The sequence below is a fragment of the Bubalus kerabau genome, chromosome 1, assembly GCF_029407905.1.
Source record: "Bubalus kerabau isolate K-KA32 ecotype Philippines breed swamp buffalo chromosome 1, PCC_UOA_SB_1v2, whole genome shotgun sequence".
Lineage (NCBI taxonomy): Eukaryota > Metazoa > Chordata > Mammalia > Artiodactyla > Bovidae > Bubalus > Bubalus kerabau.
In genome coordinates, this window is record NC_073624.1 from 153,706,959 (window position 1) to 153,734,702 (window position 27,744).

A 27,744-nucleotide genomic window follows, 5' to 3' on the forward strand; every position below is an offset into this window, starting at 1 on the left:
TTTCACTACATTGATTCTTCCAATCCATGAACATGGTATATTTCTCCATCTGTTAGTGTCCTCTTTGATTTCTTTCACCAGTGTTTTATAGTTTTCTATATATAGGTCTTTAGATTCTTTAGGTAGATGTATTCCTAAGTATTTTATTCTTTCCGTTGCAATGGTGAATGGAATTGTTTCCTTAATTTCTCTTTCTGTTTTCTCATTATTAGTGTATAGGAATGCAAGGGATTTCTGGGTGTTGATTTTATATCCTGCAACTTTACTATAGTCATTGATTAGTTCTAGTAATTTTCTGGTGGAGTCTTTAGGGTTTTCTATGTAGAGGATCATGTCATCTGCAAACAGTGAGAGCTTTACTTCTTCTTTTCCAATTTGGATTCCTTTTATTTCTTTTTCTGCTCTGATTGCTGTGGCCAAAACTTCCAAAACTATGTTGAATAGTAATGGTGAAAGTGGGCACCCTTGTCTTGTTCCTGACTTTAGAGGAAATGCTTTCAATTTTTCACCATTGAGGATAATGTTTGCTGTGGGTTTGTCATATATAGCTTTTATTATGTTGAGGTAGGTTCCTTCTATTCCTGCTTTCTGGAGAGTTTTTATCATAAATGGATGTTGAATTTTGTCAAAGGCTTTCTCTGCATCTATTGAGATAATCATATGGTTTTTATTTTTCAATTTGTTAATGTGGTGTATTACATTGATTGATTTGCGGATATTGAAGAATCCTTGCATCCCTGGGATAAAGCCCACTTGGTCATGGTGTATGATCTTTTTAATGTGTTGTTGGATTCTGATTGCTAGAATGAGGTACCATTTCACACCAGTCAGAATGGCTGCAATCCAAAAGTCTACAAGTAATAAATGCTGGAGAGGGTGTGGAGAAAAGGGAACCCTCTTACACTGTTGGTGGGAATGCAAACTAGTACAGCCACTATGGAGAACAGTGTGGAGATTCCTTAAAAAACTGGAAATAGACATGCCTTATGATCCAGCAATCCCACTGCTGGGCATACACACTGAGAAAACTAGAAGGGAAAGAGACACGAGTACCCCAATGTTCATCGCAGCACTGTTTATAATAGCCAGGACATGGAAGCAACCTAGATGTCCATCAGCAGATGAATGGATAAGAAAGCTGTGGTACATATACACAATGGAGTATTATTCAGCCATTAAAAAGAATACATTTGAATCAGTTCTAATGAGGTGGATGAAACTGGAGCCTATTATACAGAGTGAAGTAAGCCAGAAAGAAAAACACCAATACAGTATACTAACGCATATATATGGAATTTAGAAAGATGGTAACAATAACCCTGTGTACGAGACAGCAAAAGAGACACTGATGTATAGAACAGTCTTATGGACTCTGTGGGAGAGGGAGAGGGTGGGAAGATTTGGGAGAATGGCATTGAAACATGTAAAATATCATGTATGAAATGAGTTGCCAGTCCAGGTTCGATGCACGATACTGGATGCTTGGGGCTGGTGCACTGGGACGACCCAGAGGGATGGAATGGGGAGGGAGGAGGGAGGAGGGTTCAGGATGGGGAACACATGTAAACCTGTGGCGGATTCATTTTGATATTTGGCAAATCTAATACAATTATGTAAAGTTTAAAAATAAAATAAAATTTAAAAAATAAAAAAAAAATAAATAAATAAAAATAATAAATAAATAAAACCAGTCTCTGTCATTAAGTGCTCTTAGAATTTTAAAACCACCCTGCTGTGAAGAACTGTCAGTTGATCAAATACAGGTTTTTGAATTGAGTTAAATAGTAACAAAATTACTTATCTTGCATATGAATTGAAGCATAAATAATCTTACTATCATCTCCTTATTCTCACAGCTATGACTTTGTCCTGATGTGCCTTTTTGTTTTTAATTATTATTGCTTAAGATATTAGTGCTGAAAGGGAGTATTTTTTTAAATCATGTTTCCTGGTTTTCAGGTTTTCAAACTGTTTTCAATAGTGAAACCATGTTCAAATGAGGTCTTATCTGAATCAAAATGAAATTAGGTTAAACAAATCCCCCATATGACCTTATCCACATTTTATTTAGCAGTTCATAAAAGAGTTCCCTTGAATGGGTTGATGTTAGTTATGAAAACCTAACATGATCTGTTAAAAAGCCCCCATTTGATGGATGAGGAAAGTGAGACCAAAGAAAGGGAGTTAATTGCAAATATGCAATACTAGAAGCTAGATCTCCTAATTCATTAATTCATGATCCAGTAGTTACATATGTTCATAAGCCAAATGAAAGTTGTCAGTTAAGTACGCCTTTTGGAAATACATAGGTCAAGAGTCAATACCCCAAATGGATAGAAGCCTTTGATGTAGTTTTTTTTGTTTTTGGTGTGTGGGTATCCAAGATGTTAAAGCTTTCACAGTAAAGAGAAGCATGTGCTAAACTTTTATTTTGGGAACCACATCAAGAGCTCACAGGTTAGGTTTAGAATTCAGATTCTAATCTCATCGTGTACATTTTTGTTACATAAGGAGTAATGATCATTACAGCAGTATTTTGAAAGGGGTTGGGGTGTAAGGGCACCTTATCCATACAAGTAAAACATACTGCTTTCTGGTACTCTTTAGGAGCTTCTTTTCTGAATTAGGAGCATTGAAAGGTTTTCTTGGTTTGGGATTTTTTTTTTTTTCATAATTCAAATGTAATATCCCACACCATGTTAATAGAGTTTGACAAGTTTCCAGTTTCAGATACCAGAAAGAGGAAATAAGTTATCCTCATTGTTACAGCACTGATCGCTGCCTGTGTATTATACCATACTGCTCAGTCGCTGTCTTTGTGTGGGAGAGCATATTGTGCTGAGCTATCATAAAGGAACCTTCGCTCTGAATTGACTTCCTGTCCATGTCAGTCACTACACCATCTGACACCACTTAGGCTTTGGTTTTCATTATGCAAATATCTGCTAGGTCAGACCTTACCCTGACAGGCACAGTAGCTTTTTAAGTTATTTCAAAACTTAATGTTTGTTGGTTTCCTTTTTCCAGAAAAATCTGTGTTTTTTAACGTATGAGTCACAAGTTGTTTAAGTTCATGACTAGCTGGTAGTCAATATGAAGTCAAAACAAAATTTTACTAACTAAACTACATAGAAAATGAAAGGAAAAAAAAAAGCTTCTGTCTCAGGCTTTTTCAGCAGGGGGAAACCATTACTTTGTCACATCTGGGTAGTCTAAGCCAGCCAAATTGAAGTGGGAATTTCCTGCCATATGTTAGTTCTTTGAGCAACCTGTGAACATCTAAAAGAGGGTATATGAGTTCTTGTTTGGTAGAGCTGTAGCCACTGTGGAGGCTTGCTCCTAATAGGTAGCAGACATTTTTATGTACTGCCACTCATCAGGAGGTTGTGTAGTCTGTCTATAGCTAACAGTGTTTGCTCTTGTTAAATACGTTAATTTGGAAGACCTAATTTGGAAGGTAGAACATCAGGTCTCAGATACTATGGCAAGAGTGAACACTGTGAATTCCCAAATTTTGGTGATAGTTTTGTTTCATTAATAAAAAGAAGGTAAGACTGAATCACCATGGGTATTCCAGATAACTTGAATAAGGTTATTTTATAAAGTCAGTGAAGACCAAAATAAGCCACTTAATATAAAGGAAAATAAAGATTCTGAAAAGGCAGAAGAAATATCAAGTATTTACATCAGCTTTCTATTCAGATGCACATGGGAATTAGGAAGTAAAAATTTCATTCAAAAGAGTTGCACACAAAAGGTAGAAATGCTTTATCCATTTGAAACAAGAGACATTTTTAAGGGGGAAAAAAAAGGCTTTCCACATGATCTCACTGTTTTTGTCATCCTCTGTAAGGGAAAATATTGACATTTGCCAGACTGTTTGCTCCAGCTTTCTGATCTCCTGCAGTTTATTTTTATAACAACCTTATCGATGGGCCTCTTACCCAGCTCTCTAGGTTTAACTGAGTTGAGTCGATTTGTTACCACAGCTTCAAGTAGCTGTTACAGAACAAGCAAGACATCCTAATAAAGCTGTAAATGTGTTTACTCAAACAGAGTATTGATTTTACTTGGAGAGGGAGAAGCTGGTGCTTAGCACAGGGTCAGGGTGGATGAATTTCACTGCAGTTTTTCATTGTCATCTGTCATGGTTGTGAGACACTAAGTAAAGCCATCAGAGGATAATTAGAAGTACCAGAAATTTAGCCCCTAAAATCAGTTAACCGCCTGGGAGTTTTGTAGCTTAATTAACTTTTATTTAAAATTTCCTCTAGTAATAATAATCAAGCATTTTTAATGGTGCTTTCAGATAGAGCAAGATTTCAAGGTTGTGACTTGTTAAATATATAAATTTAATGGCTAAGGTTTTTTCAGACTTTTTTTCATTCTTGTAATTTAAGCTAACATTAGAACACAATGTAAGGAGACAGTGATCTGTACTTATATCAACAGACATACATGGTCTTTCTGAAAAATCAATTTTAAAGAAACAGTAAAGCAATTAGAAAGTAATTAAAACACATCCTATTAAGGAAAAAAATTACCCAGTTAGCATCTTTAGTAATCCTAAATGGTTTTGTAGTGCAGCATGACCTGGACGCATAAAACTGTAAATGCCACCCTTGTTTCTTAATACCTTCCTTCATTAAAGACGAATCTAAAATATTCTAGCTTGCTATAAGTCGTTATCTTGAAGATAAAAGTTGATTGCACAACTGTGAAAAAGACAAGAGTCAGATTAAGAAGTTACTTACCTTCTATAAAAACTATATGAGCTATTGAATTTGATAAAAGGTGCTCATATAAACACTTTACTTGCCTCCTTGCAAATGACTAGAAAAAGTCACAGTTGAAATGAAATAAACCTAGGATGATGAACATAAACTGAAAATTTATCAAAAATAAGTTTTACCATTATAGATTCTTTTAATTAGTCTTTTCCTCATCTTCTACAGTCATTTATTTGCTGCCTTATAAGAAACTCATGCTTTCTTGCACTACTGCCCAGCTTACCTAAATGACTCATTAAAATGATGATATCTGAGGAATGACCATTTCTAAAGCCTAGGAGTAACAGACTCTGTCAAAAAAAACAGTGAAAGATATTGAAGCATTTTCTTTGCCTTTGAAATGCTATATAGTTATAAGCCAAATTCTACCCTGAGTTAAACTTTTAAACCTTGAAGTAGCAGATTGTAAAATTTTGTTATGTAACTGGGCACCACTAGAGCTTCTTCTTTTAATTTTTCAGAGGGTAGAGGAAGAAATTGATTTTTCACAGCTGTATTTCCATCTTTATTCTATGTTGAAGTAGTCAAAGGCAGAGGAAAAGGAAAGGATATAGATTTATGATTATAATATATCATTCTGTTTTTTATATTTCAAAATCCCTACAATACAGTAATTAATTTTGTTCTCTTCATTTCTAGAGAATGATAGCTATGTGAGAAAGCTTGTTGTCATGGAAGCAAGGAGTGGTGCAGGATCTAGTAGGGCAGCCATACTTTGGCTTCATCTGACTCCTTTGGTCAAAGGAACAGAAACCCATTTCATCTAGCTCAGAATAAGGATTGTTTTTTAAGGAAGCACATTAGCATTAAAGGAGACATTATAACATAGTGGTTAAGACAGTGGGTCAAAAGATGTGGATTTGAGTCCTGGTTCTGCCATTAACTAGTTGTGGAACTAGTTACTTGACGTCTCTGAGCCTCAGTTTTCGCATCTATGAACAGAGGACAAAGTAACTCTCATTTGGGTTATTGTAAAGGTTGAATGTAACAATGTTTACAAAGCACAATACATAATACTTAGTAAGGACTCATTAAGTGTTACCTGTCATAAAAGGAATCTCAGGCAAGAACCATGACTGGACAGGTTTTTGCTGAGAATGGAGCCAGATGATGATTCTAGAACCCAACAGTTCTAGAGACCTCAACAGCAGAAATTCATGGATCTTTACTCCAGTGCTTACGCACTAATGTTACTCAGCTTCACTGTATCTCTGCTTCTTCCTTCTTGGTCTTTCTTTTTTTTCCATTCTGGCTCCTAAAAGAGAACACCAGGTTAGCTCAATTTAGTTCTTGTGCCATTCATAAATAGGACACTGGAAGAATATCTTGGGTCAGATGTCCTGGCCTCCTGGCCTTGATCCAGGGGTTGATTTGTGTGCTCAAAATACATCAACTGACTCCCTCAACAATGCTGAAGGTGAAGCAGTTTTTCTTAAAAGGGTGATGGATGGAGCCTTTAAAGGGCTACATGTACATATATGCCTTGTCTTTACCCTTTTTCTCGTACTTAGAGTTCTGAAAATGTTCCCTACAGCATGATCCATCTATCACACAACACATGGAACATCAAACACCTTATATCTTTAGCTAGAAATCTAGGGATCATACTCAATATTTTCTTTTCCCTCTGTTCAAACCTTCAGTGAGTTCTTTTGACTCAATTTTAAGGATATATCTCATATCAACTCATCTCAAATCCATCTGTTTTTCTGCTTTATCAGATCTACCACTTTAACTCAGGCCTGTTTTTTACTTACTACAGTAGCTTCCCATGTGCTTAGTCTCTCAGTCATGTCCAACTCTTTGTGACCCCATGCACTGTAGCTCTCCAGGCTCCTCTGTCTATGGGATTCTCCAGGCAAGAATACTAGAGTGGGTTGCCATGCCCTCCTCTAGAAGATCTTCCCAACCCAGGGATCAAACCTAGGTCTTTGGCATTTACCATCTGAGCCACCAGGGAAGGGAATTCTGCCTGGCCAAATTCTGAAAATCGTCAAGACAAGGAACTCCTTTCTATATCTGTTCCATTTTCTTCGTTCTGGAATAGGAATGTCTATGATTATTATCATATGCCTATCCCACCACTGCATTTGGAAAGCAGGAGCCCTGTTGATGTCTTGTCTCTCTGATTCACAGATGCAAAGGAATTTTACCCCAGGGTTTTGACCTGTTGCTGATTTAGATGATCTAGATGAGATTTGGGACTTTTAAACTGATGATGTTTGGACGAGAGTTTAAACTTTAGGTTTGAGGCTTTGGGGAATATTAGGGTAGGGTGAATATATTTTGCACAGGGGACAGACATAAATTTTGGGGTCCAGAAGGCAGACTGTAGTGGGCTAAAGGTCACCTCCATAAAGATATGTCCATATCTTAATCCCCAGAACCTTTGAATGTTACCTTATTTGGCAAAAGGGTCTTACAGATGTAATTAAGTTTAGGCTCTTCATATGAAATTATCCTGGATTATCTCAGTGGGCTTGAAATTACAACAAAAATGTCCTTATAAGAGAGAGGCATAGGGGGATTAAATACACAGAGCAGAAGTTACTGTGAGGACAGAGCAGACAGGGAGATGTGGCCATAACCCAAGGAATGCCAATAGCCACCCAAAGCTGGAAGAAGCAAGGGGAGATTTTCCTCTAGAGCCTTTGGAGGGATCATGGGCCCTTGATTTTGGACATCTGGCCACAACAACCATGAGAGAATAAATGTCTGATATGTTAGGTCACCTAGTTTGTAAGGAAACTAATACAACTAGTAAACATTTTAAAGGGTTTTGCACTTTTAAAAAACATTCTGAAGAAAATCTGCATAAATTTCACCTTTGCTTGCATGCTCTAGCTATGCAAGCCTTCTTTCAGGCCTTAGACACTTTGTACATGGAATTCCCTTGGCCTGGAATGCTCTTCCCTACTTTGCATGGCAGTGTCTTTGCCATCCTCAGTCTCAGCTTAACAGTTTTCTCTAATCATTCTGTCTGACATGGCTCCATTCACTCTTCTGTACTGCTGCACATAGTCATTTTCCTAATAGCACTTAACATTCTCTGGAATTATCTTACTTATTAACTTACTCACTGACTTATTGCTTCTTAAAAAATCTCCCCCATTAAAATACAAGCTTTAAGAGAATAGGGTCTCTATGTGTCTTATTCTCCAGTGTATCCTCAGGATCCACCACAGTACCTGGCAGAGAATAGACAGTAAATATTCACTGTATGATATAAAGTCAGTTAATCACACACATAGTTAGAACCAACTTACCTCCTACATCAAATAAACTTAGTATATCTAAGAACTTGGCTATTGAGGGATTTTGTCAGAAAAGGAATGAGTCAGGAAATAGCAGGTTAGACCATACTTTAGTATTAGGGCACCTTCACCTAAGATTAAACTGTGCTACTTAAATGACCACTGATAGAAGGTTGGATAAAGAAGATGTACAATGGAATATTACTCAGCCAGTAAAAAGAGTAAAATAAAGCCATGTGCAGCAACATGGATAGACCTAGAGATTGTCGTACTGAGTGAAATAAGTCCAGCAGAGAAGGAGAAATATTATATGGCATCCCTAATATGTGGAATCTAAAAAGAAATGATAGAAATGAACTTAACTTACAAGACAGAAACAGACTCACAGACTTAGAGAATGAACTTACAGTTGCCAGGGGGAAGGGATAGTTAGGGAATTTGGAATGGACATGTACACACTGCTGTATTTAAAATGGGTAACCTTCAGGGACCTACTGTGTAGCACATGGAACTGTGCTCAGTGTTTGTTGGCAGCCTGGATGGGAGGGAAGTTTGAGAGAGGATGGATACGTGTATATGTGGGGCTGAGTCCTTTCACTGTACACGGGAAACTATCACAATGTTGTTAATTGGCCATACCACAATACAAAATTTAAAAGGTTTTAAAAAATAAAAGTGAAAAAGCAAAAAAAAAAAAAAAAGATTGAACTTTGCTGTTATAAGTGTGTGGATGCTCAGTTGTATACTACTCTTTGCAACCCCAGGGACTATAGCCTGCCAGGCTCCTCTGTCCATGGGAATATCCAGGCAAGAATACTGGAGTGGGTTGCCATTTCTCCTCCAGGGGATCTTCCTTCCCAACCCAGGGGTTGAACCCTCCGTCTCTTACATCTCCTGCATTGGCAGGCAGGTTCTTTACCTCTAGTGCCAGAATATGAAAACTGATTCTCAGGATCATAATCCTGAACATCAGTTCCTGAAGTTAATAGGCAATAGCATACAAGTCAGAGGCTCCCAGGAAGATTTCACAGAGTGTACTGAAGTTACCCAGTAGATGTCTAAATTTGATTTGCTAAAATGCCTAGTGGGATGTCCAGTGCCTCCAATAACAGTGCCTTTGTCATGTCCTACCTAGGATCTTTACTGCCATTTCTTACTGAAAGTGTTGTGAAATGTAGCTTCTCCACAGGAGTAGTAATGAGACTCCGATAAAGAGCGTTCGATGTACACTGAGCATACATACGTATGCCTGGGGCATAACCCTTGTTTCATTTTCTACACAGTTACCTAAGCTTTAAGCCACAGAATTGTTCTTAACTTTTTAACTTTCATCAGCACCCACATCAAATCACTGTTTATTCTCCTTCCTACCCTTATTATCTGTCACATTAGACCTGTGGTTCTCAAACTTGAGCGTGCATTAGAATTCAGAATCACCTGGAAGACTTGTTAAAAGATAAGTTGCTGGGTCCTGTCCTCAGTGTTTCTGATTTGATAACGTCTGGGATGGGGGTTAGGTTACACTAAAGCTGCTGGTATAGGAACTGCACTGAGAGAAACACTCCCAGAATATTGAAGTAGATACCTTTGTGATCTCTCTGCCAGCACTCTCTTTCCTAGTGAATTCATGTTACTCACTTCTGCCAGGATTATTTTTAAAGTAGTTATATGGCTTTCCTAAAAACTGTAAAATCCTCAAGGATTAACACTGTTTTATCCATCTTTGAATCCTTTGATGTCTAGCACCTTACCTAGTAATGGCAGGTATTCAGTAGCTGTTGGTTGATTGAATCAATCAAAATACTTTTGATAGCATTCTAGGTTTTTATTTTCATTTGCTTCTTATACAAGTTTGTATAAGTATATGAGTGTTAGTGTGATAGTGGCATGAGTCTAATAAATTGAGGATTCAGATTAGTCAGTGTTTTAATTTATAGCTTATTCTCTCTCTCAGAGCAGGCATGGGTAATAAAAATAAAAGTACAGCTTTTAAGTTGACTGTCTCATTTGCCGTGTGGAAGCATATATCTCATAACCATTGGTTTAGAAGGTATAGCAGACCAGTCTAAGAGAGCACATAAAATCATGACTGAAGTGTAGATACCTAAGAAAAATGGAAAATAACCAAATATTGAAAATCAAATTGACCTAGAAATGACAGCAAAATTTTCACAAAGAAAAGGATAGGGAGAATATAGAATTCAGCACTCTTAGTTGCTGTAAAATATTATATCAGGTTTGCTTTAATTACATGGTAATGCCTCTGAGAACAAAGGTAATTACATGATAACTTATGTTACTATTCCCATATTATCTCTTAATAACTATGTGATTAACTCATCACTACTATACAGTGTGTAGTTCAATATTACTCATGTATAAAGAACATTGGTGATGAGTTGGGGTGGGATGAGGGATGAAGATAGTAGAGAAAGCATAGTATTATAAATATCTAGAATGCAAATGATTCATTAGATCATTGACCTAGTCCTCAAGGATCTGAACCAAAGCTGTGGAGAATACCATCAGTGTCTAAAATGAATCATGTGGCTTTGAAGACAACGTACATAAAATATAGTAAGTTTACTGTGAGCAGTGAAATAGATAAGTGATTATAGGACATAAGGCATATACTTTCATGTTTTGAGAGGTTTTTAGTTTTAAGTAAGTATTAAGATTTATTTTTTAATGAAAAAAGACATTCTTTCACCCATATCATTAAGCAGCATCTTGAGTTTGTATGTGCAGACTATGTGGTGAGGATGTACAGCACCAGAAACTCTTCATTCATTCGTTGCTGATAGGATTGCAAAATGGTACAGCCACTTTGGAAAACGGTTTGGCAGTTTCTTAAAAAACACACTCTTACTGTAAGATCTAGCAATTGTGATCCTTGGTTGCCCAAACGAATGGAAAACTTATACCTACATAAAAACCTGCACACAAATGTTTATAGCACTTTATTCATAATTGACAAAACTTATAAACAGTCAGGATGTCCTTCAATAGATGACTGGATAAATAAACTGTAGTATATCCATTCCATGGAATATTATTCAGTCATAAAAAGAAGCAAGCTGTCAAGCCATGAGAAGGACACAAAAGAAACTCAGACATACCACGCTAAATGAAAGAAGCCAATTTGAAAGGGCTACAGATTGTATGAATCCTTTACCGAAAGGGTAAGACTATGAAGAGAGTAAAGACATCAGTGATTGTCAAGGGGTGAGGAGGGAGTGAGAGGTACGAACAGATAGAGTACAGGGGTTTTTTGAGCAGTGAAACTATTCTATGTAGTATTGTAATGATGTGTAACAAATCATTAGACATTTTCTTTTTTATATGTCTTTGAATCCTATAGAATGAACAACATAAAGTGAACCCTAATATAAACCATGTACTTCAGTGAGTCATTATCAGTTCATTAATTGTTAACAGCATACCACACTAATGCAAGACGTTAATGATAGGGGAAATAAGGGATGTAGCAATGAGAGTGTATGTAGGAGCCCTGTACTTACTGTTGAGTTTTAAATTAAAAAAAAAAAACAAAAAAGGCCAAAATGGAAAGACCTTTCTCCACCCACCTCATTTTACTAGTATCTTCAGTTTGTGTGTGTGCCTTAAGTCTCCCAACTTCATCAGTTACAGTGTTCTGAGATTCTAAGGCCAGTATCCTATGGCCAGTGATCTCACCATTTTTACTAAAAAAGCTTGTTCTATTGATGCTGCAGCTGAAACTCCAGTACTTTGGCCACCTCATGCGAGGAGTTGACTCATTGGAAATGACTCTGATGCTGGGAGGGGTTGGGGGCAGGAGGAGAAGGGGACGACAGAGGATGAGATGGCTGGATGGCATCACCGACTCGATGGACGTGAGTCTGAGTGAACTCCGGGTGTTGATGCTGGACAGGGAGGCCTGGCATGCTGCGATTCATGGGGTCGCAAAGAGTCGGACCAGACTGAGTGACTGAACTGGACTGAACTGATTGATATCACATAATGACCACTCTATCCAAGTACAGTGAACCTTTCTGCTTAATTCTGGCAGGAATTCTCCCAGAATCCCTGCTAAGGAAGCATTGGTCCCTGAATTTCCATTTCAAAAGATGCAGACTGATGTATTTGGCATATGCCATCTACAAATGAAGTCTTCATGTGGGGAAGAAATACTGTAGTAAGGTTGCCTCAAAAACTCTCTAAGGTGCCTCCTCTAACACTGCCTGTGCTTCCCTAAACCTGAGAATATAGAAGGTAGTGAAGATCTTTAATTCTTGAGAAATCCTTCTGAGAATAATGACCAATTTCATTGTACTTAACACTCATACTGATTTACTTTACAGAAAGCTGTTCCCAAGTGGCTACAGTTATTAATAAATTCTAAAAGCATGAATGGAAAACTATCAGAATAAAACATCACTTAGCTGAAATTCTTGAATGAGTTGTTCATAAACATTTTCTGAATAATTAAATGTTCCATGTTATCCTTTAAAATGTTTATTGATTTTTTTCTGATTATAAAAGTAATATTACTTACTATAGAATATTTAGGAAATAAAAGGAAACAGGAAGTAAAAATCATCTCTGAAATCTGGAAATGATCATAATTCTTCAGACATATAAGAATTTTGCTTTTTTACTGTTTTGAATAAACATGTTTCTAAAATACATTGCAAAGATCTGACCAAAGAGTAAAAATGGAGGGAAACACATGTAGGAATTTAATAAAATCAGAATGAGTACAGATGTACTCTACTATCTTTGCAAACTCTTATGTAAATCTAAAATTATTTCAAAATAAAATGTTTGGAACAAGATGGATTACTTAAAATATGGTGGTGGAACAAAAATGTAACTCGGGGAAAAATGAAAGTTGATTACTACCAATCATGACACTCAATTTCTAAATGGAGTAAATAATTGAATGACCATAAGTGAACTAAAAGAAAATATGAGCTGATATTTATCTGAACTCATGGTATGGAAGACCTGTCTCAACCCAAATTCAGTGAAAAAAACTATTAAAAGATAAATTTATCGATGTAGCAATAGAAATAAAAGGTGAGTGACAAAATAACAGGAAGTACTCTCAACATAAGTAGGAGACAAACTGGAAGAATGTCTTTTAGAAATCAATAATAGAGGAGGAATACTCTGGTAGGAGAACAAGTAAAAGCTGTCATCAGACAGCTCATAAAAAGAAGCACTACAAATGGCTAGTAAGCATATGAGCAAAAAAAGTTTTCAACCTCCCTAATAAATAACTGTAAGTTAAAACAAAATTCTGCCTTTCACTTTTTAAATTATCAAACAGGTTTTTTATAGCAAGAATGCTGTTGGGTATATACATTAATAACATCATTTTGAAAAGGAGTTTGGCAATATGAATAAAAAGCCGTAAAATTAATTACCTGTGGGGCTCCCCTGGTGGTCTAGTGACTAAGACTCTGAGCTCCCAATGCAGAGGGCCTGGGTTCTATCCCTGGTCAAGGAACTGGATCCCACATATACCAAGATCTGATGCATCTAAATAAATAAATAAATTTTAAAAATTAATTACCTTTCAAGAAATATATCCTAAGAAAATTAAAATTTTAAATTGTGCACAATAAGTGTTACTAAAATGTTATAAAGATACTTACTACAATGTTACTTATAGTAATAAAAAAAAAATTAGAAATACACCTAAATATCCAGTAATCAGTCCAGTTCAGTTCAGTCATTCAGTCGTGTCTGACTCTCTGCGACCCCATGAATTGCAGCACGCCAGGCCTCCCTGTCCATCACCAACTCCCGGAGTTCACTCAGACTCACGTCTATCGAGTCAGTGATGCCATCCAGCCATCTCATCCTCTGTCGTCCCCTTCTCCTCCTGCCCCCAATCCCTCCCAGCAATATCCAATAATAGGATTAAGTAAATTATACTGCATCTACATTTAAAATGCATGGTCTCTAAGAATATTTAAAGATATGGGAAAATGTTTCTAATAAAGTTTTTATTACAGAAATAATACCTGTAAGCAGTAGAAAATACAACAGGACAAAAAGGAAATATATATGTATCATAGAAGTACTATATTTATATGTAATGAAAGGTAAGCATTGCTTCCACCCCAGGCCTCTAATTCCCCTCTGTGAGGTAACTTTGGTTGCTGGTATTTATTGAATCCATCCATAAATATTCTGTGTTTGTGCAAGTTTGTATATGTATACATATCCTAGTTTTCATCAAATGAGAGTATACAGGGCTTACTTGAGTTTTCATTTACTTTTATCTTGGAAATTGTCTCATAGCAGCTTAATGAAGATCTAACTCATTTTAGTTAACTGCTTTCTATAATTCCGTTGCATGGATTTAACTGGTCACCTCTTCAAATTGTTGGATTTTTTTTTTTTTTTTACATAAACCATGTAGTCATATGTGATGATAATCAGAAAACCTAACTTGTGTTTTTACTGTGAATGTTGAATGAACAGTAATGGAGTCTACTGGGTTTTTAGTTCCAGCCACCATGAAAAATATTAGTGAAGGAACTATATATGAAAAGGAAAATACTGACTTGTAGATTTCATTCATTTCCTTCTAAAATTTTCCTGGCTCCTACATGTCTTTATTAAGACTTTCATAATTACTGACAGTATTTCTGTTTTCTATGGATGACACTAAGAAAATTCTACATGTTGTATGTTTTCTACAGTAACTACATGGAATGGACAACTTGAGCTCGGAAATCTCATTGCCTTTTGCCCACACTAGCCATCACACCTCTCTGTGCTTTGAGAAAAAAACTTAGTACTCCTTTCACAACAGTTTAAATTATGTGTCAGGTCTCATCTCAGACACTGAATTCATGCTAATTGAATGCTAAAATTGACCACTGTCTTTAACAGCAGTAAAAGTCCAAATGAAATTAACCAGAAGATAATAAACCATACTGGTTGTTAATGGACAGAGGTTTATTCTGAGAACTCTGGGTCTGTGATTGCTCCAAGATTCAGAGCCCTAGAAACCAAATTCAGTGTCAGTGAGAAGCCTTCAGGTACACTGTGCCTCAGCAGCCCAAGACCTAAGGTCCATGACGTGACCAAAAGTGGGAGAGGCCCTGGAGTAAGCCTATCCATGAAAGGATCAAAGAGAGGTTAGGAGTCACAGAGAGAAGGCACTCAAGTTAAAAGGGACAACCACTGCCTCAGCATGTGAGTTCTTGATTTGGAAACTTGTACTGCTGTTTCTCATTCACCAGTGTATGCCTCCTGGTCCTGTTCTCATGGCTGTCTTGAGAGGCATAAACACAGAGCCTTACCATTCGTTTTTAACATGATGTACTGACAAGGACCATAAGCTAATGGCCTCCCCACAAAGAGCTTCTAAAGTACTTTTTCATATTGAACACCCATGCCAAGTCAGTTATTTAAAATTTTACTTCTTCTTCTTTGGCCCAGAGTCTTTACTGAAACAGTACAAAATTCTTTTTTATCTGCAAACCATATTTATCTGCTATAGTGTCTGCTAGCCGCAGTCTTTGTAATTCATCACATTCAGTGAATGAAATATGAATAAGCACTTTGTTTACTTGCTGGCACAGTATTTGTATATACTAACAGCATATTGTATTTTTCCTACCTAAAAATACTTTATTGGAATAATATCCTAAAAATACAGAGAACTTTAAAAAACTGGGGTGGGAGAGCCAAAAATTCTACAGAAAAATAAGCAAAAGATCAGAAAAAACAATTCACAGAAAGGGATTAGTTTTTTAAACATAGAACAAGGTCTTCAATCTCACCCATAGTAAAAGAGATGCAAATTAAAGTTACATTGAGATATGTTTCTAACCCATCAGATTGGCAAAAAATCAAAAGCTTGACAGTGTACTCTGTTATTGAGGTTGTGGGGAAACATGTGCTCATAAACATTACTAGTGGAAATGCAAAAGGTTTAACCCCAAGGAAGGGGAATTTGGCAGTATCTAACAAAACTACTTACGTATTTATCCTTCAACCCCAAAAATGCCACTTCTAGAAATTTACCCGAAAGATACATACACACACCCAACAGCACAAAAGCACACATGCAAAATGTTATTCATTACAGAATTATTTGTAATTTCGAAGCATTAAAAACTGGTGAACATTCACACATAGGAGATGGAGTGAATGAACTGTGGTGTATCCATACAATAAGCTGCTATGCAGCTGTAAAAAAGAATGAGGAAAATCTCTTATGTATTAGTATGCAGTGATGCCAGGAGATATTTTAAGTGAAAAAAAAGCAAAGTGCAAAAGGGCATATATTCTGTGCCACTCCTTTTGTATAAAAAAAGAGGAAATAAGAAAATGCACAGATTATCTGCTTGCTTTTACAAAAATAAACACAGGAGTTCAGTTCAGTTGCTCATTCATGTCCAACTCTTTGCGACCCCATGGATTGCAGCGCAACAGGCCTCCCTGTCCATCACCAACTCCTAGAGTTTACTCAAACTCATGTCCATTAAGTTGGTGATGCCATCCAACCATCTCATCCTCTGTCGTCCCCTTCTCCCGCCTTCAATCTCTCCCAGCATCAGGGTCTTTTCAAATGAGTCAGTTCTTCGCATTAGGTGGCCAAAGTATTGGAGTTTCAGCCTCATCATCAGTCCTTCCACAATGAATATTCAGGATTGATTTCCTTTAGGATGGACTGGTTGGATCTCCTTGCTGTCCAAGGGACTTAAGAGTCTTCTCCAACACCACAATTCAAAAGCATCAGTTCTTTGAGACTCAGCTTTCTTTATAGTCCAGCTCTTGCATCCATACATTACTACTGGAAAAACCATAGCTTTGACTAGACGGACCTTTGTCAGCAAAGTAATGTCTCTGCTTTTTAACATGCTGTCTAGGTTAGTCATAACTTTTCTTCCAAAGAGTAAGTGTCTTTTAATTTCATAGGTGCAGCCACCATCTGCAGTGATTTTGGAGCCAAAAAAATAAAGTCAGCCACTGTTTCCACTGTTTCCCCATCTATTTGCCATGAAGTGATGGGACTGGATGCCATGATCTTAGTTTAATGAATGCTAAGCTTTAAGCCAACTTTTTCACTCTCCTTTTTCACTTTCATCAAGAGGCTCTTTAGCTCTTCTTCACTTTCTGCCGTAAGTGTGGTGTCATCTGCATATCTGAGGTTATTGATATTTCTCCTGGAAATCTTGATTCCAGCTTGTGCTTCATCCAGTCCAGCATTTCTCATGAAGACAAACCAAAAAACAGTGAAATTGGGTACCTCCAATGGGGAGAACATAGGGTAAAAGAAGGTGACACTTCTCTGAGCATACCTTTTTTAGAATTTTTAATATTCTACATATGTTTAAAGAAATATTAAGTTAATAAGGATGAAAGTGAGGGATGAAAATTGAAATCGTGACCCCAACATTTTTTTCGGTCTTAAGTAAGTGAACCATTCTGAGAGAGTCAATTCCTAGGCAGGCTGATAAGTTTGGGGGTTCCCAAGGAGAGAGGGGTCTGGAATTCTCAAGGAGGAGGAAAGGACAAACATTTTTTCCCTCTACATTCCTTAGGATTATATAACAATAATGTATCCTGCTTGAGGACAGTTTCTGGAAAAAACCTTCGGGCTAATCCTGTTATCTTAAAATGTAAATTATGGGAGTGGGTCTAGTAAGGTCTTTACAACCTCCAGACATTCTTTTGATTCACTGTAATAGCTAACTAAAAGTATACAACTCCATTGCTAACACTAGTGAGGGGGTACTCTTTCTGCCCCCTTCTGATGCCTATGTCAGAAGCTTTCTCTATCTCTTTTATACTTTAATAAAACTTTATTACACAAAAGCTCTGAGCAATCAAGCCTCGTCTCTGGCCCCGGATTGAATTCTTCTCCGGAGGCCAAGAGTCCCGGCGTCTTTCGTGGTTCAGCAACAACCTGTCGATTCTGAAGGGGAGTAAAAAGGAGAACCAATGTAAAGAGCGTACTGAACACAGTATTTGAGCACATTGGAGAATAGCAAACCAATTCTAAACTGTTTTTAATAGATTCGGGGTTTTGTAAAATTAGTAGTGAAGCAGTTTTGAAGCTGTTTTGGAGATAGTATAAAACTGAGCCAATAAATATTTTGATATTGTTGAAAGCTAAGGTTTTCACTATGGAAAAAAGTACAGAATCATAATAATGGACTGGAGAAAGGTAAGAAAGAGAGAGCGCTATAAGGATGGATTGGAACTGGAAGTATTGGTGTCAATTCAATTTCTAAAATAGGTCTGTGTACACATGTATATACATACGTACACATTTATGTGTGTACACATAATACGTGCATAAATGTGTACGTATGTATGTGTATCTGTATCTGTACGTGTGTATAAGTACATACTTCCTAGCTTCATTTGCTGTCAGGGTCTAGAAGCAAAGAATGCACCCACCTCCCACACTGTGGTCTCTAATACCATTTTACCCTAATAGGAAATAGGTACCCTTGGAAAAATGGCAGGTTCTAAGGCTGAGCTAGGGTGGGTTTAAGATGAGCCAAGAATATAATTCCAAAAAGTAAGGAAGTACTCAAAGATATTATGAGGGCATATCCAAGGGCACCTGGGCCAGCTTGTAGGTGCTCCCACTGGTAAAAACTAGGACATTTTGAGCACCATATAGAGCTGTATTGAATTATAAACTATTGATTAAAAAATAAAAGTCTGTGCCTCCTTATTGATACATAAATAGATGAAAAATAGTAAATGAGATAAGAGATAAGCTCTTGCATGTAGAATGTTGAAAGCTGACTGGTAAATGTGAAGGGAGTGCTGGAGTTAGAAAATCATCATGGTTTAAGTTGCTTCAGTTAGGAATTATGAGTGAATCCTAAATTTGGGAGAAGGAATTGGGATTTTCTATAGGGAGCAGAATATTTGCATGGTATTAAAGTGTCTACCAGCAGACTCCTTGTTAGAGGCAAGGGAAAATATAACTATACAGTGGAGAAGTAGGACATCTTGATCAGGTGATCAAAATTATCACCAGTGAATAGCAGCCAGACACAATGTGTTCCTAAATGTGATACCCTTGAGAAGGACACAACATAATTTTTCTAGTATTCTGGCCAGGAATGCATAATCTGAATTTAATCATGAAGAAATATCAGACAAACCAAAATGAGCATCACTCTATTAAATACGGAGTAGGGGAAGACTGTATTCTTTCAAAAATGTCCTTGTCACAAAAGTCGAAGGAAATGTTCAAGATAAAGGAAACTAAAAAGATGACAAATCCTAAACTAAATTCTATCCTAGATGGAAGAAAAATGCTATGAAGGGTATTAATAGGTCATTGACAAAACTGGAATATGAATAGGCAATTAGATAACAGTATTCTAACAGTATTACTGAAGTCAATGACTATGGTTATCCATGAGACTAGCCTTATTCTCAGGAAAGATGCATAGATAGATTTAAAGGTAAAGGGCATGACAAATACCACTTCTTCTCAATTAGTTCAGTGGAGAAAATTGTATAAAAAAGAGAAGATGGGCCCAAAAGGAGCAAAATGTTGACAATAAGTACATCCAGGTAAAGGATGTATGGATACTATTTGCATTGTTTGCAAGTTTTCTTTCTTTTGGCAAGTTTTCTGAATTCAAAATTATTTCCAAATGTAGTTTTAAAAAAATACATTTTAGGCCAGCTAACAATAAAAATCTAAACTTAAAAAAATTGTACTGAAAAACATTATGCTAAGTGAAGTAAGGCAGACACAAAAGGCCAGGGGTGGGAGGGAATGGAGAGTTTAATAAGTATAGTTTCTGTTGGAGTAATGAAAATATTCTGGAAATTGATAGAGGTGATGGTTACACTACACTGCAAATAGACTTAATGCCTTGAATTGTACACTTTAAAATGGGTGAAATGGGAACTTTGAGGTTATGTATATTTTATGCAATTAAAAAAGGTATCTTGGGAATGTTTAATTCTTACTATGAAATAATTTCCTATGATTCTTTAAATATAAGCTCCTTTATTTTTTTAAACTATTTTGTACAACTTGTGAAGACTCATATCAGCTACTTTATGAAGGTTCAACTTATAACTGATTATATAACATCTGTAGTTCATCTCAGTTAGAATTTAAAAATAGGTTGTTAAAGAACTGATATTCACTCAGGACAAAGGTCTAAGCTTTTTTTCTCCATCCAGGTTTTCCACTTGTCAAAGCAAATGTCTCTTCAGGGGACTTTACTTCAATCATCAACTAGCTCTTCTATTATAAAGAGGATGCTGGTACTTACGCTTCTCAAAAATATTTCATAAACATAAGCTTTCTTTTTCTCAGAAAGAACATACCAGGAGGAATGAGGAAAACAGATGTTCCTTATAAGTCTTCTAATAGACGTGTTTCCATTGTAAGCCGATCTGACTGAATTTGGCATCTGCTCCATTCACTGTGTGGGCTGAACCGTTTAGTCTCACAGTTTGGCTGAAAGTTAATATTGACCTTTGACTGTTACCTGAAAACTCAATGATAAAATACTCTTACTAAACCTCTTGAGAGAGTGATTTCACATTCTAAGCAAATGTCTTCAAAATACATCACTCCATTAACCAAATTAATTATTCTTTGGTTGGGCGTACTTATTTATTTTATTGGATACAGCATTCCCCAAATCTGACAAGGGAGAAGCCTGTGTGGTCAGAATGGTAGAAGAGAAAGAACATAAATCTCTTATAATGCTCTCTGCAGGTCACTATACCACAGCTTTTAAATTAACCTTAACCCCTCAGCTGCCCAGGGCTGATGAGGCCTAAAAGTCTGGCTACAGAACAGTTCCTCATTATCATCTGTTCTTCTGCGTAGAGTGCTGCTATAGCATCTTGGGTTTTCCTTAGAGGGGAAGTAGCCCCAGGTTTTTCTGTTCTTGACTATCTTACTTGTAACTACAACAATTTTTTTATGTAGTTTTATTGCAGTATAATTGACACACAATAAACTGCACATGTTTAAAGTGTACAGTTTTACAAATGTTGACATATGTATACACCCATGGACCATCACTATGGACACATTTACTGCGTCCGTACTATTTGGATTGTTTCCAATTTGGGGCTATGCCAAATGAAGCTGGTCTGAACATTCATATACAAACCATGGTTAAATACCCAGAAATAGAAAGACTGAGTCTTTTGATAGGTGTATGTTTAACTTTTTAAGACACTGATAACTGTTTTCAAAAAGAGTCTTATTTTATAGTCTCATAATCAGTATTTTGGGCTTTCCGGTGTCTCTGAGGTAAAGAATTCGCCGGCCAGTGCAGGAGACACAGGAAACTCAGGTTCAGTCCCTGGGTTGGGAAGATCCCCTGGAGGAGGAAATGGCTACCCACTCCAGTATTCTTGCCTGGAGAATCCCATGGACAGAGGAGCCTGGCGGGCTGCAATCCATGGGGTCGCAAATAGTTGGACACAACTGAAGGACTGAGCACACGCACAGGCGATCAGTATTGGAGTGTTTCAGTTAATCTGTGCTCTTGCCAACACTTGCTTTGTCAGTCTTCTTTCATTTTAGCCTTTCTAGGGATGGGCAGTGGTATTTCATGGTGGCTTTAATTAGCATTTTTCTAACAGATAATAATGTTGAACATCTTTTCCTGTGCTTGTTTGACATGTTTATCTTCTTCACTAAAGTGTTTGTGTAAAAGTGTTTAATTTAGCAAAGTCAAAATTATTTTTTCTTTCATAAAAGTTTATACTTTTTATGTCCTAAGATCTTTGCCAAGTTCAAAATCACAAAGATTTTCTCATAAGTTTTCTTCTCAGTTTTATAGTTTTAGCTCTTGCATTTAGACCTATGATCCATTTCAAGTTAATTTTGTGGTTGGTGTGAAGAAGGGTAGAAGTGTGTGTTTTTTACGTTTTCACATATGGCCCATCCAGCTCTTCTAAGAATGTTTAAAAAGAAGTCTAATATAGTAACATGGAAAAAAAGAAAGATTATCCTTTCTCCATTGAATTGCTTAATACCTTTATAAAAATCAGTTGACCATATAGAAGTAAGTTTATTTCTGGATTGTCTGTTCAGTTTCACTGATTTATTTGTCCATTTTAATGCCTGTACCACAGTGTCTAAATTATTTTAGTTCTATAGTAAATTTTTAAATCAAGTACTCTTGTTTTCAGAGTTCTGTTTTAATTAGTCTAAATTCTTTGCATTTCCACATAAATTTTAGAATCAGCTTGTCAGTTTCTATTAGAAAAGCTTGCTGGAATTTTGGTTGATATTACATTGAATCAGTAGAAGTGATAGCAATATTGAGTCTTCTGCTCTCTGAATAGTTTATAGCTCTTCATCTTACTTAGCTTGTTTTTTCTCTCTCAGCATTGTTTTTTGTTTGTCTTGGGTTGTTTTCTCAGCATTATTTTGTCATTTTCAGTGTTGAGGTCTTACACAGCTTTTGTCAGATTTAGGTATTTCACATGTTTGGTAGTATGGTAAAGAGTATTTTTAATATCAATTTCTAACTGTTCATTGCTGGCATATACAATTGCTATATATACACACATTACTAGAACAAAAATTCAATTGATTTTTGTATAGGAATCTTACTTACATCCTGCACCTTCACTAAACTAACTTAGTAGTTCAAGTTAACTTTTTTCTAGATTCCATAGGAATTTTTAGATAGACCAGGATTTCTCAGTTTGGGTATTTTTGACATCATAGAATATCAGCATCCCTGGGCTCTAGCCTCTAGTTGCCATTAGCACCCTATGGCACAAATATGACATTGCCACATGTTCTCCAGGAGGCAGAATTGCCACTGTTGAGAACCATAGATACAGGTAGTCATGCCATCTGCAAATGAAGACAGTTCTACCTCATTTTCAATTTTGATGCCTTTTCTTTCTTTTGTTTGCCTTAATGCACGGGCTAGAGTCTTCATTACAACATTTAAGAACAAACATTCTTTCCTTGTTCTTAATTCCAAGGGGAAAAACACTTCATCATCCTCCATTAAGAATGATATTAATTGCAAGGTTTTCATAGAAGTTCCCTTCTGTTACTAGTTTGTTGAAAGTTTTTTTTAGAAATCCATCTTGGGTTTCATCAAATGATTTTTCAGCATCTATGAAGATGATCTTATGATTTTCCTGATTAATATGGTAGATTACATTGATTGATTTTTGAAAGTTAAACCAACCTTGCATTTCACCTTATCATGAATTATTATTATCTTTTTAAATATACTGTTGGATTGGATTTGCTAAAATATTTGCATCTTTTCTGATTATACTATCAGAGTAAAGCTAGCCTCAAGGAGTGAGTCAGAAAATATCCTTTTTCAAGTTTTCTAGAGTTTGTATAACATTGGCATTATTTTTCTTCTTTAAATGTTTGGCAGAATTCAGCAGTGACACCATCTGAACTGGAATTTTCTTTATGGGAAGGTTTTTAATTTTAAAATTAAATGTTTAATAAACACAAGGCTATTCAGGTTATCTATTTCTTCCTGAGTGAGCTTTGATAGATTGTGTATCTCCAAAAGTTTGTCTTACTTGTCAAATCTGAACACCTTATAGTTCTATAACACTTTGTTGGCATTAAGTTGTTAATAACGTTTCCTTATCCTTTTAGCGTGTGTAGATGCTATAGTGATATGATGTCTCTTATTATCAGTAGTGACCATTTATGTCTCTCCTCTTTTTTTTTCCTTCTCAGTCTGTGTAAATGTTTATCGTACTTTGATTCCTATTTCCATCTTCTTAACTTGGTAACTGTCAGGCTCTGCCTGGGTTTTCCTTCCATGAATCATGGCCTGGTAGTTTTCCTCATTTGTTTCCCTTCTTTCATGTATCTTTTGTGACTGATGTACAATATTTGAAAAACTTAGTTTCATATACTTTGTTTTTATTTTAAAGTTGTTTCTAAAGAAAGGGTAAATCTGATTCTTTTATTTCATCTTGATCGGAAGCAAAAGGCCTCAGCATTGTTATCTAATCATATTTATTTTAATGTCAAACTGATCCATGGTGCTTGACTCTAGATATTATGTCCCTGATACTTCTGGGAGTGAAAAAGGTATATAAAAGGTCCTTCATAACTTTTCAACTCTCAGATTTGTTCTTGGAGAGATATCCAGATGAGAGAGTTTTTCCCAAATAACAGTTCTCTAGGAATAACAGCAATACAGAAGGAATTTAGAGAGATAGGCAGAGGTTTTAGAGCTCTGCTCTAAACCTATTTAGAGCTCATAATTTCTCAGCTATAAAGACCAAAGATAATACTAATTGGCCAGTAATTCTTTCTTACAACCTTTTATTGTCAAAGTTAAAGGAAAGCATGATCATTTATGCCTAGAAAGACTAGATTGACTTGATGATGAGTTGTTACATCCCAACTTGAGCTCTTTAAAAGAATTATTAGGGAAGAACCCTCTAACCCTGGAGGTTTGACACTTCACTATCAAGACTAAAGAAAGGCATAGGTATGTAGACCGTATTTTGTTCTGAGTATATGACATTTCCGATGCTATTACACAGTACTCATGCCTCCCTCCTGTCTGTGTTCCAGGTTTTCTGTCCCAGCTGGTCTCTGACAAGCCCCTCACTGAATGCATCCGTGCCGGCCACTATGCTGCCAGTGTCATAATTAGGAGGACTGGCTGCACCTTTCCCGAGAAGCCCAACTTCCACTGATGGAAAAGCATGAGGCTGCATCCCAGGAGTACAGACACTGCCCTGATTGCTTCCCGAGAATTCCCACATTCATGAAGAAGAAAATTAAATGCCACCTTTCCTACTATAGTAATGTTGATTCTTAATTTAGGGGGTACAGTAATGCACAATAGAATCTTTGTTCTCTCAACAACCTAAAGTAGGAGGTTTATTTCCATAGTCTGATAGTGCCAGGTAAATGTCAATTAAACAGGAATATAGTATTTCAATTGAAATTTTTGTTTCATTTTCCATTACATTGTAAATTCATGTGTACTAAGCAAAGTGATCATTTTTTTACATTTCTGCTTTGAATGCAGATGCAATTTAATACAATAGATTTTTTAAAAGGAATTAAAGATAATACATAAATCTTTAGCTTTTATACAAATATATTTAATTCAGAAGTGTGTTTATACACATATACACACACATGTGTTCATACATGTACCACATATATACATGACAAATGGTTAAATAAGGTAGAGAAATATCTTTCCAAGTTATGCCAAGTAATTTCATCAGTGTGTACTCAAACATGTAATAAATTTTGGATAATTAATTTGCCAAATTATAAGCTATATTACAATATTCAAGTCATAATCTTATATTTACTTATGGTACTCTGTATTTGATACAAATAAAAACTTGTCATAAAGGCCTTTTTTTCTGTCTTTGTCCTGTACTCAGCAAACTAAGGAATAAAGATAACTGTCTAATCCTGGGTCCTGAAATAACTGATCTGTTTATGGAGATAGAAAAAACATAACACATCAAAAAATAACTTAGTATTGGAGACCAGTAAGCCACTGTTTTCAGGAAGACAGAATGGTATGATATAACTTCTGGGGAATGCCCTGGCAGACCAGTGGTAAGGACTTCATATTTCTGCTCCAGGAGGCACAGGTTCAGTCCCTGGTCAGGGAATTAAGATCCTACATGCTGTGTAGCACACCCCCCACTCCCCAAAAAATCTTAAAAAAATGGAACCTCTGGAGTCAGACTTACTTACCTTGATAAGAGCTTGTGCAAATTACTTAGCCTCATGAATGTCAATTTCCTTTCTATAAAATGGAATCATAACCCCTATGTATGAGGTCATTGAGATGATTCAAGAGGAGATACTAGGTACAAAATGCTTGTTACAAGTCTAATAAGAACCTACTATTGTTATGATTATTGTTACTGAAGAAGAAGAAAATCATAGTTATAAAACTGAATTCATAGAAAAGTGTTCAGGTTTTTGTTTTATGTTTAAGAAGACTTTTAGGTCTCCTGCGCTAATCTTTTTTATTGTTGAGATAAAATTCATAGGCCATAAAATTTTTTATTTTAAAGTATACAATTCAGTAGGTTTTAGTATATCCACAAAGCTGTGTAGCTATTACCAATATCTAAATCAAGAACATTTTCACCACCCCAGAAGGAAACCCTTTTCTTCCCAATTCACTCCCCATCCTCTTGATAAACACTAATCTATTTCCTGTCTCTATAGATGTGCCTATTCTTGATGTTCATAAAAATGGAGTCATATAATAATGTTTTCTTTTGTGTCGGGCTTCTTTCACTTAGCATGTTTTCAAAGTTTACTTATCCTATGATATTTTCAGTACTTCTTTTTATTGCCAAATAATATTTCTTTGAATACATATGCCATATTTTGTTTATCCATTCATGTTGATGGACATTTCAGTTGTCAATGACCCAATTAACCCTTTTGGGCTATTATGAATCATGCTGTCATTAACATTCATGTCCAAGTTTTTTATATGGATGTATGTTTTCAATTCTTTGGGGGTATATACCAGAAGTGGAATTGCTGGATCACATGGTAACCCTATGGTTAACTTTTTGGGAAATTGCCAGACCTTTCCAAAAGGACTGCGTCATCTTGCATTCTCACTGAAAAGGTTTGTGAGTTTCAATTTTTTCACACCCTTGCCAACACTTGATACTCTCGTTTGATTATAGCCATCTTGGAGGGTATAAAGGGATATCTCATTGTGTTTTTAATTTGTATTTTCCTATTTATTAATGATATTGTATTTATTGACCATTTGGATTTCTTTCTTTGGAGAAATGTCTATTCAAAATTATTACCCATTTTTCTTTTCTTTTTCTTTATTTTATTTTTTAACTTTACAGTATTGTATTGGTTTTGCCAAATATCAAAATGAATCCGCCACAGGTATACACGTGTTCCCCATCCTGAACCCTCCTCCCTTCTCCCTCCCCGTACCATCCCTCTGGGTCGTCCCAGTGCACCAGCCCCAAGCATCCAGTATCGTACATCAAACCTGGACTGTATTGTCCATTTTTAAATTGAGTGGTTTGTCCTTTTATTGTTGAGTTGTAAGCATTCTTTGTATGTTCTATATATTATCAGTCATGTGATTTACAAATATTGTCTTCCACCGCATGGGTTGTGAAGCATAGTTGTTTTTTTTTTCCTTTTGGCTGTGCTCTGTAGCTTGTGATTGGGCTTCTCAGGTGGTACTAGTGGTAAAAAATCCTCTTGCCAATGCAGGAGACACAAGAAACGTGGGTTTGATCCCTGGGTCAGGAAGATTCCCTTGAGGAGGAAATGGTAACCCACTCCACTATTCTTCCCTGGCAAATCCCTTGGACAGAGGATCCTAGTTGGCTACAGTCCATGGGGTCGCAAAGAGTCAGACACGACCGTGCACACGCGTGTGGCTTGAGGGACCTTAATTCCCTGCCTAGGGATTGAACCTTTGGCAGTGAAAGCATGGAGTCCTAATAACTGGACCACTAGGGAATTCCCCAGATGTTTTTAATTTGTATGAAAGCCAATTTCTCTTTTTTTTTTTTTGGTCAATTGTGCTTTTGGTTTCATGTCTGAGAAACCATTGCCTGATCCAAGGTCATGAACAATTAACATCTATATTCTCCTCTAAGAGTTTTATAGTTTTTGCATATATTTGAGTTGGGAGGTCTAATTATCTTGCTTCTGGATATGCAGTTGTCTGTATACCTTGTTAGAAGAG

The 27,744-nt window shown here is 36.3% G+C and overlaps 1 protein-coding gene across 3 annotated transcripts in view; it reads left to right on the plus strand.

Annotated features, from left to right (window-relative positions):
* Positions 1–27,500, plus strand: part of ADK (adenosine kinase) — a 569,627-nt gene extending 542,127 nt beyond the window's left edge. Inside the window, exon 13 of one of the 3 annotated variants that reach the window (XM_055536393.1) lies at positions 24,594–27,500. In XM_055536393.1, the coding sequence (XP_055392368.1) occupies positions 24,594–24,718 (125 nt within the window). In that variant the 3' untranslated portion in view covers positions 24,719–27,500. The remainder of the gene's footprint in view (positions 1–24,593) is intronic. The other 2 variants (XM_055536398.1, XM_055536394.1) reach the window with 2 other exon arrangements.
* The last annotated feature ends 244 nt before the right edge of the window (positions 27,501–27,744 follow it).